Source organism: Triturus cristatus, chromosome 5_1 (genome assembly GCF_964204655.1).
Source record: "Triturus cristatus chromosome 5_1, aTriCri1.1, whole genome shotgun sequence".
Lineage (NCBI taxonomy): Eukaryota > Metazoa > Chordata > Amphibia > Caudata > Salamandridae > Triturus > Triturus cristatus.
In genome coordinates this window covers 908,557,035-908,572,410 of record NC_140587.1, presented here as the reverse complement: position 1 = coordinate 908,572,410, position 15,376 = coordinate 908,557,035, and the positions used below count along the sequence as shown (strand labels likewise).

Genomic DNA, 15,376 nt, shown 5'->3' with positions numbered 1-15,376 from the left:
TCCGCGTAACGTGCGCGTGTGGCGTAAGCGCGCACGCGTCCCACGCGCAGTACGCGCGGTTACGCAAATTGCGTAACTATACGCAAGCAGCGTAGATAGATTACGGACGTTGCGTAAACCGTACGCTTACCGTGAGCTTACGGTACGCGTACTAAAAAAAAAAAAAAAAAAAATAAAAAAAATCTGGTAATAAATTTTACATGTTTATTTTAAAAAATATATTAAAAAAAAATATTTAAGGATTTTAAAAATTTAAGCATAGTCTTTATAAAATGAAAGAAAATTAAATTAAAAATATGTTTGAAAAAAATGAAGAATAAAAAAAAAAATTAGCATTTAAAAAACCTTGCAAATTCACTGAAAAAACCATGGGTTACACACACGTTATAGTAAGGAATTAGCATTTAAAAAACCTTGCAAATTCACTGAAAAAACCATGGGTTTCACACACGTTATAGTTAGGAATTAGCATTTAAAAAACCTTAGAAATTCACTGAAAAAACCATAGGTTTCACACACGTTATCGTTAGGAATTAGCATTTAAAAAACCTTAGAAATTCAGTGAAAAAACCATAGGTTTCACACATGTTATAGTTAGCTGGACATTTTACTCGTAAAAAACCAATGAAATTGCCCCGTTATAGTTAGTTCAGCTAACTATAACTCGCGCGCCCGCAATGCACTGCTGATGACGTCACATATTACATCACTCATGACATGGTCAGTGACATCACTCATGACATCACTGATGACATCTCAAATGACATCACTGATGACATCACTGATGACATCATCCTTGTGATAGAGTGGCAGACCTCCTCTCACCTTAATATAAGCTTTGATACACACATTCAAAAATAGAGACTAAAATTTTCAAAACAATGGACATACCAATACCAGTTACAACAAGCTCTTCAGTAATTCTAAGATCAACATACACATCCACTCATTCACCAACAGTCCTATACAGTCACTCATACATGTACTCACTCATCATATGTACTCATACACCTATACATCCTGTTACATAATGCCACTCATCCATAGAGTTACTCACACACATAGTCACTCGTGCTAATAAAGAATCAAACATACATTCACCTGCATATACAGTTATACACACACCACCACACTTACTTCTACGGAAACTTACACATACTTAGTCTTTTAAACAATCACTTATAGAAACACATACTTATTCATACAGGAACTCTTTCAATCTGTCCCTCTCACATATACTCACATATATACACCAATAGTCACATATACTAGTTTAAAACATATGTAGTTACTCCTGAAGACACTATTGGGACAGTCATTCACTCACTAACACACCCATACACACACTCATCCACCCATACAGTCCTGCACACATGCTGTCTTCAACACATACAAACAGTGAGTCACTCATTCATGCACCTATGCACTACGTAATACCCCCCACCGAACCATACAGACACTCAGACTGATACTCAAAAAAACAACTACTAACCTATATAGACACCCATGTAGCTACTCACCAACCCATGCAGCCACTTATACACAAAGTGAGAGATACACTTAATCAGTCAGTTACACAATCAATTTTTTAAAAACAAATCATCCATTTAGACACTTATATACCCATTTATTCTTCCATCGACCTTGAGATATACATATATAAAACATATTTAATTTTCAGAAAAACACACATTCACTGGATGATGTCATCAGTGAGGTCATCAGTGATGTCATTTGAGATGTCATCAGTGATGTCATGAGTGATGTCACTGACCATGTCATGAGTGATGTAATATGTGACGTCATCAGCAGTGCATTGCGGGCGCGCGAGTTATAGTTAGCTGAACTAACTATAACGGGGCAATTTCATTGGTTTTTTACGAGTAAAATGTCCAGCTAACTATAACATGTGTGAAACCTATGGTTTTTTCACTGAATTTCTAAGGTTTTTTAAATGCTAATTCCTAACTATAACGTGTGTGAAACCTATGGTTTTTTCAGTGAATATATATATATATATACACACATATGTATGTATACTGATAAATCCATTTAAGTTCCCACTTGTCTATGTAACCATGAAATTTAATTATATAGCAGATCGTACCCTGTATAGTCCCTGTTACTATCTCTCTTTTCTCACCTATTGGATACTTTATTTTCACTAGTTTCCAAATACACTGAGAACATGATAGAATGATTGGGCCACAGACTCAGGAATCACGCTGGTTAAAGATGTGCACACTTTACAGTGGATTTTATTTAAATATAAAATTTAATAGATCAATGTTACTGTTGTCACCTATTAGGCTACGTGTACTTTAACGTCATTTAGAGTGACAGAGAAATCCAGTAGATTTATGAACTACCCGAAATATTGGGGTTCAAACACTGTTGTGGGCATGATATATTACACTGGGATATGCCATGTGGACAGTTGTAGCGAATCACTGAATACTTGTAACAAAATTGTCTGTGTAGTGAAAAATATGTGTGTGTTTCTTTTCATAGCGGTGGTTATTTTGGAGGGAATTGTCTCTTTTAATGTATTGTCTACACACTGAAACTATGAACCTGTTGAAGGCTTCGGCCGAAACGGGTTGGTCTCTTTGCTGCACTGTTGGTAGATGAATTATGATAATTGAATAAAGTAGGACTACTTACAAACTCGCTGGTGCCTGGCTGTGCTGTTTTTTCAGAGTCATCGGACCCTGTGGAAGTTTGCCTTGGAGAGTGTTTGAATATATATATCAAAGAAAAGGCTCCTCACCACTCCAGAGAGACCGAATGGACAAAACAGGGGACCAGTAAGAAGAACTTTTATTCGCGGACAGAAGGCATGACGCGTTTCGACGTATTGTCTTTCTCAAATGCCTTTACACTGTGTACTGCCATCGCCGCCTTTCAAATGGACAATAGTGCTTCCATTGGTGGAAGCCCAGCGAAGGCAATTGGTTACCAGAACGTCATCCTGTAGTCTGCGTCGGCAAACTACAGCTCCCAGAGTACACCATTTCGGCGATCAGGTAAGCGTTTCTGTTGCCTTCTTGTAACCCTAAGTAAGTGCTGGAATCCGTGAACAAGCGTGTGTGGTGCAGTTTAAAATTGTCCCAGTGTCTGTGCAGAAAAAGGTTTCTCTCCTTGGCCCCCATCGACGTCTCACCGCACGGCTCCAGGATGTTGTGGGATCGAGGACTAGCTACAGTGAGTTTTGTCCATCCGTGCAGTCACGGACTGCCGCCTGCAGCGAAACTCCACTGTTCCTGGATGCGGGGGCCAGAGCACACCAATACCTTGGTTAACGAAAAGAAGCTTTGCAGCCTGTACCCTTGTTGCTCCGGCCACAGAACGAGACAGGTCTCTCCTGCACACCCAGGGCTGGCGCGCAAAATATCAAAGAAAAGGCTCCTCATCACTCCAGAGAGACCGAAGGGACACAACAGGGGACCAGTGAGAAGAACTTTTATTCGCGGACAGGAGGCATGACGCGTTTCGAAGTATTGTCTTTCTCAAATGCCTTTACACTGTGTACTGCCCCCGCCACCTTTCAAATGGACAATAGTGCTTCCATTGGTAGAAGCCCAGCGAAGGCAATTGGTTACCAGAACGTCATCCTGTAGTCTGCGTCGGCAGACTACAGCTCCCAGAGTACACCATTTCGGCGATCAGGTAAGCGTTTCTGTTGCCTTCTTGTAGCCCTATATATATTTTCACTGAATAGAACAAAGGTTACAGGGACGTTATAGTTAGGAAATGGAGTTAAAAAAAACCTTAGAAAGTCAGATATTATAGCTAGGCTGACATTTCACTCGTACAAAACCATAGATATTCAGCAGTTATAGTTAGCTGAGCTAACTATAACTCATGCCCCCGCAAAGCACTGCTTATGACCTCACATTTTACATCACTCATGACATGGTCAGTGACATCACTGATGACATCTCAAATTACATCACTGATGACATCATCTGGTGACTGTGAGTGTTTCTAAAATGTTTATGAGTGTTTAATATATATACACACCAAGGTGTATTAATGAATCAGTGGGTGTATGAGTGCCTATATGGATGATTCAGTGGGGGCGTGACTGTATAGGTGAACGATTATACATGTCTCTGTGAATGTATGGGTGAGTAACTAATTTGTGTGAATGTCTGTATCAGTCTGTCAGTGGGTGTGTAAGTGGCTGTATGAGTTGGAGAGTAGGTACATGAGTGGGTGAAAGGGTTATTGATTGGTTGTCTGAGTACGTGTATGGGTGTAAGAGTGTGTGGGTGGATGAGGGGGTGTGTGACTGCATGGATGAGTGAGTGGGTGAATCAGTGGCTGTATGGGTTTGTGAGTGCGTCTGTGAGGGGCTGTATGGGTGAGTGAGTGTGAGCATGGCTGTGTCGGTAAGTGAATGGATATGTCAGTGGCATATGGGCGAGTAACTGCATATGTGAAAGGCAGTATAGTTGAGTGTTGGAGTATATAAGTGACTGTATGTGTGAATGAGTGACTGTGAGAGTGACTGTATGGGTGAGTGTGTGCTTGTGTCAGTGACTGTATAGGTGAATATGTATGTGTTAGTATCTGAGTTGGTGTGTGTATAACTGTGTAGGTGAATAAGTCCTGAATTTCTCTGGTTTTGTACGAGTGAAATGTCAGCCTAACTATAACCTCTGTTTTTTTCAGTGAATTTACAAGTTTAAAACAAAAACTATTTCCTAACTATAATATCCCTGCAACCTTTGTTTTTTTTATTTTTCTAAGATTTTTTACAATTCTATTCCTTAATTGTAACATCCATTTTTATGAACCTCTAAGATCTTTCTACTTTCTTTCTATAGTTGGATATTGTGTATTATATTTATATTATATACCACTCCTTTTTTGATTTCATATGTGTTTATCAGAAAGTACATTAATAACTGGTTTAATTTTAAACAATTTTGTAAGTCGGCACAACATTGTCGCATTTAATGTGGTGAATCTGTCATCAGTAAATGTATTTCACATACTGAAAAATACACTTAAAGACAATTTTTAAATTAAAGTTTGTCTAAATATTTAGTAAAATATTGTTTTAACTTTACTTTCTGTAATCAAAGCCACCTTTACAAAAAGAAACATTATATTTGCGGCGACCGACGTCAATGCGATGACATTAACCGCGAGGACTGCGCCTTTTTCATACAGTCTAAAACACATATATATATACATACTACAGTATGTTTACACACTAGGGGCTTCTTGCAGTATTTTCTAAAGTCATGTTTTTCTATAAAAATCATCTCTAAAACCTATTTTATCTTTTCGCGGTGACACCTAAGGTCGCAAGGACGTTTGTAATCGCGATGCCCACAGAAATGTTGCGAAAGCGTAAAAGAAAAGCAGACATTCATTGGCCACCAACACATTCAAAAATATTATAGAAAAAAAATCCATTCTAAACATTGCACTACACATATTACTTTATACATACTTCTTTCAAAGCATGTTTAAACTCATATTTTTCTACTAAGTTGCTTTAAAAACCATCTTTCAGACCTATTTTACGTTATTGCTGTTATTCGGGATGTCGTGATGACGCGGGTATTCGGGATGTCGTGATGACATCGTTAACCACGATGATCGCGCCTTTTCCATAAAGTGTAAAGCACGTATATCCACACATACTACAGTATTTTAAACACTAGGGGTTCATTACTGAACACTTAAAACTCATGTTTTTCTAGTGTATTTCTAGAACAAACATTTCTAAAACCTATTTCCCATTTTCGTGGTGAGGCCGGAGATCACGATGACATCGGTAATCATGATCCCATCGGTTACGTTGCGAAAGCAGAAAGCAAAAGCAGGAATGCAATAGCCACCACCACATAAAAAAATTATAACTATGTAATTAATTCTAACCATGAAAGTAGATAACCCACCATATAAATAATTCTATAAAAACATTTATCAATATCTCTATAACAATGCATATTAATGATTCACTAATATATTTTTTTTATTTCCACCAATATTCGTGACGACGTTGATAATCACAAATGTTCCCGCAATGGTACACGGGGGTCGTGCTGGCGATTGTGTCATCGTCGTGAATATCTCACGTGATTAAAAAATCTATTTTGGACACAACTTGTGTCACTAATACCCCCATTTCTCCACCATTGGGTCAGAGTATCTCCACCCTATGTGGGTTTTCACACAAATTTTCAGACCCTGGAACCGTTCCCGATAGATGAAATGGCGAATGCAAATTTCGATTCAAATTGCATCCAGCCAATCAGAGCACTCCCTTTGGCCTGTGCATTTGCAATTCATTGCAAAATATCAGCGGCCAGAGATAGTACTATAATTTTAAACTTACATTTCTCAACAACTACTGAACTGATTTACACCAAATAAGCAAAAGGCCTTTTCTTGAACCGACATCTACCTCCCTGCCAAATTTGGTGTCAGTCCATTCAGCGGTTCGGGCTGTAGGTGTGGGTAAAGGTTCCTTTGGGAATTAAAATTACAGACATAACCTTATTTTGCGCCCCAAATTCTCAGTCCCCAATGCACAGATCACCTCCAAACTTTCCATAATAGAACCCACCTTGAAACTTTTTGGGGAAAACTTCATGCAGATAGGTCAAACTACGCCAAAGTTATGGCCAAGTCAAAAAATGGTCTTCCTATGGAAACTGGAACCTAACTATAACCACCTACTATATATGTGTGTGTGTGTATATATATATATATATATTTATATATGTATTTGGATGGTGTCATGGTGCATGCCGATTGCTTCCTGGCTAAGGCTCTCAGTCTCACAGAGTAATATTCAAAACCACGAATGTAATGCTTGCACCCAAAATTATTTATCAATAGGGAATCAGTTCACACACTTTATGTGAACTGATCCACTATTTATGAATGATTTTGGATGTCGACATCCCATACATGGTTCTGCTCTACTCAAGGCATAAGTCGAGGTACACAGCATCCTCCCAGTATTTTCATAGGGTAGAAGCTGTCCACCTTGCCAAGACGTTGGGCCCCACAGAAATAAGCTGAACTTGTCCCGGTGTAATTTTCAGACATCGAGACAAGTTCGGCAGCGCCTGCAGGTTGCCTGCTTTCCAGTCCAAGCAGCAACGTGCAGACGGCGAGGGGGGCTTCCTTTTTTTCACCTCCAGCTGAGCCAACAATCTAGCAAACACAAGATGATGGACGGAGTGCTGAAACTTTTCATCTACTCACCCCCAGTCAACAGACCCGTGTTTAATCCACAATTCTTTTGTTCACTATGCCACCCTAGTTTGGACCCAGCCATATGGAAATCAGTCTTGACCCTGCTCCTCATGGGAACAGTCTAGCCAGAACTACTAGGCCTAGTCCTACCTGGACAAGAAACAAGCATCCTGGGACCACTTTCCCTTAATCACCCCTCCTCAGCCAGACTTGCTTGAATCCACTGGCACAGCGAGCAAGGGACCCACATCTGAGCATACCCTTGGCCACTTAGGGCGAACGTACCAAACACAAGATGATGGACGGAGTGCTGAAACTTTTCAACCACTCAACCCCAGTCAAGAGATCTGGGTTTAATCCATCGTTCTTTTGCTCACTATGTCACCCCAGTTTGGACCCAGCAATATGAAAATTAGTCTTGATCCTGCTCCTCATCGGAACAGTCCAGCCCAAATTGCCAGGCCAGGTACTTCCTGGACCGGAAACAAGACAAGCTGATGAGAGGTGATATCCCAAAACTGGTCCCAGGATGCTTGTTTCTGGTCCAGGGAGGACCTGGCCTGGCAGTTCAGGCTGGACTGTTCCCATGGGAAGCAGGGTCAAAACATATCTGCATATGGCTGGGTTTAAACTGGAATGGCATGGTGGGCAAAAATAATGATGGATTTAGGCCCAGATCTCTGTACTGGGGTGAATGTTTGACATTGTTCTGCGTTCTGTCCATTAATTAATCTTTTTGCATTTGTCACCCAGAGTGGTACATGTATGCCCAGACGTGAGTCCTGTGCTCTCCATGCCCCTGAAATCAAGCAAGCCTGAATGATGAGGGGTTATACCCCAAAACCGGTGCCAGGATGTTTGTTTCCAGTCCAGGGATGACCTGGCATGGGAGTTCGGGCTGGACTGTTCCCATGAGGAGAAGGGTCAAGACTGATTTGCATATGTCTGGGTTTAAACTAGAATGGCATGGTGAGCAAAAATAACGATGGATTTAGGCCCAGATCTCTGTATTGGAGTGAATGTTTGACATTGTTCAGGATTCTGTCCATCAATTGTTCTTTTTGATTTTGTCACCCAGACATGGGTCCCGTGCTCTGAATGCCACTGGAATCAAGCTAGCCTGGCTGACGAGGGGTGATATCCCAAAACCGGTTCTAGGATGCTTGTTTACAGTCCAGGGAGGACCTGGCCTGGCAGTTCGGGCTGGACTGTTCTCATGGGGAGCAGGGTCAAGACTGATTTCCACATGGCTGGGTTTAAAATGGAATGGCATGGTGAGCACAAAAAAGATGGACTAAGGCCCAGATCTCTGTATTGGAGTGAATGTTTGACATTGTTCAGCATTCTGTTCATCAATTGGTCTTTCTGCATTAGTCACCATCAGTGGGACAGGTATACTCAGACGTGGGTCCCGTGCTCGGCATGCCACTGGAATCAAGCTTGCTTGGCCGATGAGGGGTGATACCCCAAAACCAGTCCCGGGATGCTTGTTTCTGGTCCAGGGAGGAACTGGTCTGGCAGTTCAGGCTGGACTGTTCCCATGGGGAGAAGGGTCAACACTGATTTGCATATGGCTGGGTTTAAACTGGAATGGCATGGTGTGCAAAAAACACAATGGATTTAGCATTGCCATCAATTGTTGTTTTTTCATGGGTCAAGGATAAAGGCCAAAGTTAAGGAGCCCAACAGGCCTTCTTTTGGTCGTGTATCCTGATTGGACCTGGTCTGGAACCTCATATTTAAATGCAAATGCAACGGAGGGGAAGCAAAAGTTCACAGCTTTTATCACTTCACAGGTGCTTTTGACTTTGTTTAGTCCCTGTATACAAGCGTATGCACAGTAAGAATGTCAGATGTGTTGGTCTGTCCCAGCATTTACACAAATAATTTAAATACCACTATTTTATTTCTTTTATAGCGCGACTCATCCCAATGCAGGGTGCAAGAGAGCTTTACGTAACACACACATTATACATTGACAATTAATCATATAAGTATGTAAATCAATGTACAGAATGAATTACATAAAACAGTGAGGGTTACAAGGTATAAGAGTTGCATATCCTTCATAACTCACTTTGCTATATTAGAAGGATTACAATTTATGAACTGCAACTAACAAAAGAATCTCTGTGTTGAAAGCAAAAACAGACTTGCCTATCTACATAAAATAAAATTCTTTCATCTGGATATTACAATGTGCTTTGGAGGAGACAAAATAACCTTCTATACTAGTTTGATTCATATTTGGGACTACACATAACACCGATCACTCCAGTAAAAAGCGTTAACCTCCAGAGTTATCTTACCATTATTACTATTCGTTGAGGTTTTCTGAGCATCATAAAAACCTCTGCAGTATGTGGCTTAACCACATAAAATATTTTCAAATGCAGACTTTGCACCCAATTAAGCAGAACAGATCTACTACCATGCTTCTCCTAAATATTAGTTGAGACTAAGATACTGAGTCGGGGTTGTGCCCCTTTTTGGCACAATTACGATGCAAAATCTCATTTGATAAATGTCAAAATTAGCTTAAATTTACTCATGATATACCTGTAAAAAGGTATGTGAGGCCTTAATGCCTGATGTCACTCATGTGATGTCACTTCCAGTGAGGTCACTTCATGTGATGCCACGTGTGATATTGTGACGTTATGCGCTGTGATGGCAGGTGCCATGATGTCACTTGCATACGGCATAACTTGGTTAGTCCCCCACTTATCTTTTTTAGGTCTCGCCTGACCCAGCGCATGCGCTGGTCTGGCGAGACTTTTAGTAAGGGCTTCAAAAATGCTACCATGGCCGGCCTACAGCTTGCGTGTATGTGCGCGGGCGCGCGCTTACGAGCAGGGGCGCCATATGGCTTTCCTCGTCATGCTCATTAAGCGCATCGCTCGCCGCGCTTCACTTTCGCGGCCGCTTTGCTGTTCTCAGTGAGCCAGGATTTTCACGGATGCGTGGCCGTATTACTTTTACGGCCGTGCACCTTCTCCGCGTGTTATCTGTGCCTCTCCTCCGGTTATCCCTGGCGCGAGCGGCACCCTGTTTCTTCTGGTCTTTCTATTCTCCATCCTCTTTGGTTCTCTGTATCCCTCCTAACCTGTGATCTTCCCTCTCTCTCACCTTTATCCCACCCCCTGCACTTTCTTCCTGCACACCGTCTTTCATAACATTTTACTGTCTCTCCGCTGCTTTGTGAATCTTCCCCTCTTCACCACGCCCTTCCCTTTACCTCTTTTTTGCACTTCTTATCTCACTTTTCTTTCATGGCTCCGTTGTGATCCCTTCTTCCTCCCTCATTTTCGTCCACCTCTCCTCCCCTTCCTCTTGCTACACACCTCTTTCCTATTGATCCCTGGCTTCCCTTCAACCCAGTCTCACCCCGCGCTTCTCTACATCTGTCGTTCTTTCCCCTCCAGCATCAGATTTCCTTGACCTCCTTTATTGCCACCTGTTCTCCTTTTCGCCGCTTCCCTTCCACCTTCTCCCCATTTCACCCACTCACTTAGCCCCCCTCTCTTTCGCCTCCTCGCCCCTCTGATCTCCCCTTCTCTCCTGCTCGTTGGCCTCCCCTTGTCCGCCTCTATATATTCCTGTTCCCCTTCGCCCCCACCTGTTTCCCCGCTGCTGACCCGCTCTCATCTCGCCCTGCACCCCCTTCTCGCGGCCTCTCTGCACACCCGGCCTCTTCCTTCCAGTCACATATGCTCCCTCTGGCCTCTCTTTTTCCTCGTTCCTCGATATCTCTCCAAGGCCTTTCGCTCACCCACTTCCGCCTTGGACCCTTCTCCACCTCCGCCTTGCACCCTTCTCTGCCTTGCACCCTTCTCCCCTCCGCCTCGCATCCAAGCATTGGCATTCCCAATAGGTCTCGCTTTTGGGTCCTTATAAGTATTTAGTTAAGCAGCACAATATCCTTGGTGCAACAACACAAACTGTTGCATGGCTAAACACTTATAAGGTCCCAAAGGCGAGACCTATTGGCTATGCTAATGCTTTTTTAGGACTTGTGCCCTGGCTCTACTTTTAATATGATCCAACAAACATTTCTCAGCAGGGCTACTACACTTTTATTGAGAGAGTAAACACGCACTTCAAAGCACAGCGGTCATATAGTAATACGGTGAGGAGCCTTCTCAAAGTGCATGTAATTCAGAAACATCCAGGTGATAGTTGGATCAAAACAAATGAAAACCGTCTTGTTAAAATAGTTACATTTTCAAACTCTAATTATATTGTGCGAGGCCATTGGATTCCTGAGGGCACAAGATGGATGATTCCACCACAGAACCTCTAGAACTTTTTTTAAGGAATCAAAGAATCAGCCAGTCTCTACCCATTGATGTAAACATCTTCAGAGAGTATAAAAAACCAACCAGGGTTGCCAGAAATCAAGCCACTATTATGAACAATGTTATAAATCAGAAAAAGTGCATGGAATTTCACACTTGACAACTGGAAGCCAGTAGAGCCTGCTAATGTAGGGGTCTAGGCTAACAGATTGTTCCCAGCGATTTATACCCGCACAACCTAAGTGGCATAATTTTTTATCTTTTGAAGTTGACCATGTTTCTTCTTTGTGGGTCCAAAGCAGAGGATGCTTAAAGGAAGAAAGCAATAATATTAATCACTACTGTCCACCCTTTACTTCTGGGACATGCTCAGCTTACGATCCAGGGCCTTGGAACTAATCATTATGAGCTGCTAAACCTTATGGTGAAACAAAAAGTACTACTCGGAGTGGCTGCTATGTACTTAGCGGGCCAGTGCAAGCATTTTTTTGTCAGGACTTAGCGGACAGCAAAACCACTTCTCAACAGTGCTAGGATACCTTAACTAGATAGAACTGCTACTTCTTAGTGAGAAGGCAGAACATACTCACAGAGTTTCTATATTTAAACTATGGGGCATATTTACAAGGAGTTAACGCCACCAGAACGTCACTTTTTCCGACGTTCTGGTGGCGTTAAGTCCTTCTCCTTATTTACAAGACACTTAGGGTGAAAAGGGCGTGCAAGGGGTGTGGCAGTGGGCGTTCTGACACAACACCCATTGCTTTTTGACACTGCCCCATATTTATAAGGGATGGGACAGCGCCAAGAATATTGCCAGGGAATACCTGGTCTTAAGTAGGCGATATTCTGCAGCACACATAGAAACAGCAAATCGACTGTAAAAATTGTTTATGTTCAGGAAGATGACATATTAGCTGTCGGGCCTGCTTGTGATATAAAAGCAATCAGCTGACTAGTTGAGCTGTTTAGGGCTGGAGTGCTAAGTGAGGTTATGTTCTAAGAACTTTACTTAAGGTATTACCTGAACGTAAAGGATAAACTAACGTGGGTGTTTTCTCAACCGTGGGTTATCTGTCATAGACAGGTCTGACGGTGTAAAGGAAAACGTCACTGCAGAGAGAGCGAGAGCAGCCTCCAAGAGGCCCTCCAAAGTGATGAATGGGTCATCTGAGAGGAGTTGCTTAGGATGCCCTCTTTATCCACCACTTGTTCTACAGACACCTGCAGTCATCATATATTCCAAGAATACACTGAATTACCATGAGGAAAGATGCAGCACAGTGCACATATTTGAACTGTAGCCTTTTAAGAAACATCTCCGTCAAAGACACTGATTGACCACAGGTGAGGTTCTGAAAGCAACGTGCTGCCAAGCATTACCTCTCACCTGGGTCTAAGGTGGCAGATGAGTGGCTAACCGAGATAGCCACGTGCCAAACACTCTCGGGCGGGCCGTACCAATGAGCGGGGGGGGGGGGTCAATTCTTCTTGCAGTAGAATATATATCTCCCCTCAACCCCCTTCCGCACAGGTCTGTCCTCTATGCTCTCTTGAACCTGCGCACTCGCAAATCCCGCCCCTCACTTCCCTGCGCGTCGCACACTTTACCTGTTACTCTGTCTCTCTGCTGTCCTATAATAGGCTGCCCGCTTCTGGGCGCTACGCATCGGGCGCAGGGGAATGTGATCCGCCATGTTTTGCTCCCCCCGCCGCGTACTGTGCTATGGGTGACGTCACTCGCATGGTCACCATAGGCTCTCTAACATGCTGCGTCGGCCGCTGTCAGATTCAGGAATTGAAGCGTCTTTCTTCTATTTCCATGACTCTTCGAGTGACTGTGCTTCTGCTGCTCCGCATGACAGCAAGTTCACCCAGCCGCCTGACGTCACGTGGGAGCGTGGTCGCGTGTTTATGTTTTGAAGAGTGCAGGCTGACGGGGCGGGATGCGGGGGATACTAATTGGACACCTGCCAGCAATGCACAGTTACGGTCGTCCAACGGATATTTCATATTCAGTTTGAAATACACCGTGATGAAGAACTGAACTAATAAGTGAGTCAGAATAAATAAACTAGTGATCCAGTGTAAGCGGTAGATATATTTTCAAGTTTAACTTTTCAATTCACTACTTACTTATTTAGTCCTCTAACTGTGTACTGCCCGCTCTGTAGATAGATGTATTTCATCATTACTGTCACCGTAGAGGCGAATGGTCCTCTCTGGAATTTTCTCTACAGATAGGAGGGGAGGGAATTAGGATGCCTAAATTCACAACGGTTAGTCAACCAATGAAGACTATTAGTTGGTGACCAACTCACAAATTTGAAATAAATGTATTATGGGTTGGCTTTGTTTAGAATTGCCAATGATTGTTTAGCTTTGCTCTTTCTCATGTTTTCATTTAAAATGTTCTTTTGTTCTTTTTGGAAACCTGATTGCCGGGTGACGGTCTGGCTCGTGCTCGGAGCAGTCTGGCAGTTGCATGCTGCTATGGAGCCGGATAGCCACTTGGTTGGTCTTGGGTCCATTACTAAATAAATACTTGGACTCTTGTAATGATTGTAGTGATAACACTGAGACGGACAAGTGTAAGAGCACTACGTTTATTGACCGTTCATCTCCACAGTTTCCAGAGAATACCGGCAACAGTCCCTGGTGTTCAAACCGTAACATTCTGTAACCAAGTCACTGACATCACAGTAAGAGATAGCATGGGAATATGTTAATTACTACAACACCTCCTTCCTTTTTATAGGAGAAAAAAATAATTAAAAGTAAAACAAAGGAGAATGAGAGAGAAAAAACAGAAAGAGAAACATATTAGGAAACACCATATCAAAATTACAAATCCAAACGTTTTGGCGGGGCACTTTTCCTATCACTTCTGCATGGTTTAGAAAGTTGTAGAGAATGCTGATGAGAATCCTTATCCCCATCACTCACAGATCTTCGTTTAAAACGCAACCTCTGAAGTGGCTCTGACACGGTTGTACCAGAAACACTCTCGAGCCTCAACTGCAAAACCATATATCTAGGAATCGTGTAAATCCTGGATATGTTCCATCAGCTTCTCCCATTGACTCTCACCTCAAAGTGAGAGGTGGCATGCACCTTGATGGGAGGACTGAATTACGACAAACCTTTGGCCACCATGTGAGGTAGCCTAATCCTCACCCAATCACCCACTCTCACTTTGACCTTCAACACAGAAACATCCTGGCTTCATTTTCCATCCCCCGGATCAGAGGACTTGGTAAATGTACTCACAGCATTCTCATTTGATCCAGCCTTCAAGTGCAAACCTCATTTGCTTATCCAGGCAGAACACATGTCAAAAGTAGCAAGTCTCCCACATAGCAGCTGAAACAGACTTCTACCCAAGGTTAGATTGGGGGTAGTGCTAAGTGCCCACAACATGTTCTGTACCTCTCCTTCACATCCATCCTGTTGGTTGCTGCCCACTGCACACACCCCACCAGAATAAGATTCATGCGTTCAATAAAACCATTGGCTTGTGGGTGATATAAAGCCACACGACGATGTATTATCCCAGATTGAGACAGAAAATCAGACATTTCCTTGGAGGTGAATTGGACCCGATGTAGAAAGCAGCATAAAACGTCTGCTTGATTCCTAATCCTTTCAAGGCGTACTCAACAACTTTCCCAATGAAATGGGGTCCGTTATCACTCCACAAAAGTCGGCAAACACCAAATCTGGGGAAAAACTCCTTTGAAAGCACCTTTGCTGTAGTAAGAGCTGTATTATCTTTTGTAGGGTACGCTTCTATCCACTTACTGAAGGCACATACCACTACTATGACATACTTTAAGTTATTACAGCGTTCA

The 15,376-nt window shown here is 42.6% G+C and overlaps 1 protein-coding gene across 2 annotated transcripts in view; it reads right to left on the bottom strand.

The window, feature by feature from the left end:
- The window catches only part of ATP9B (ATPase phospholipid transporting 9B), a 2,296,170-nt gene extending 2,282,850 nt beyond the window's left edge, over positions 1–13,320 (bottom strand). For both annotated transcript variants that reach the window (XM_085605931.1, XM_085605930.1), the window contains exon 1: positions 13,137–13,320. In XM_085605931.1, coding sequence (XP_085462057.1) covers positions 13,137–13,222 — 86 coding nt within the window. In that variant the 5' untranslated portion in view covers positions 13,223–13,320. The remainder of the gene's footprint in view (positions 1–13,136) is intronic.
- Between the last annotated feature and the right edge of the window lie 2,056 nt (positions 13,321–15,376).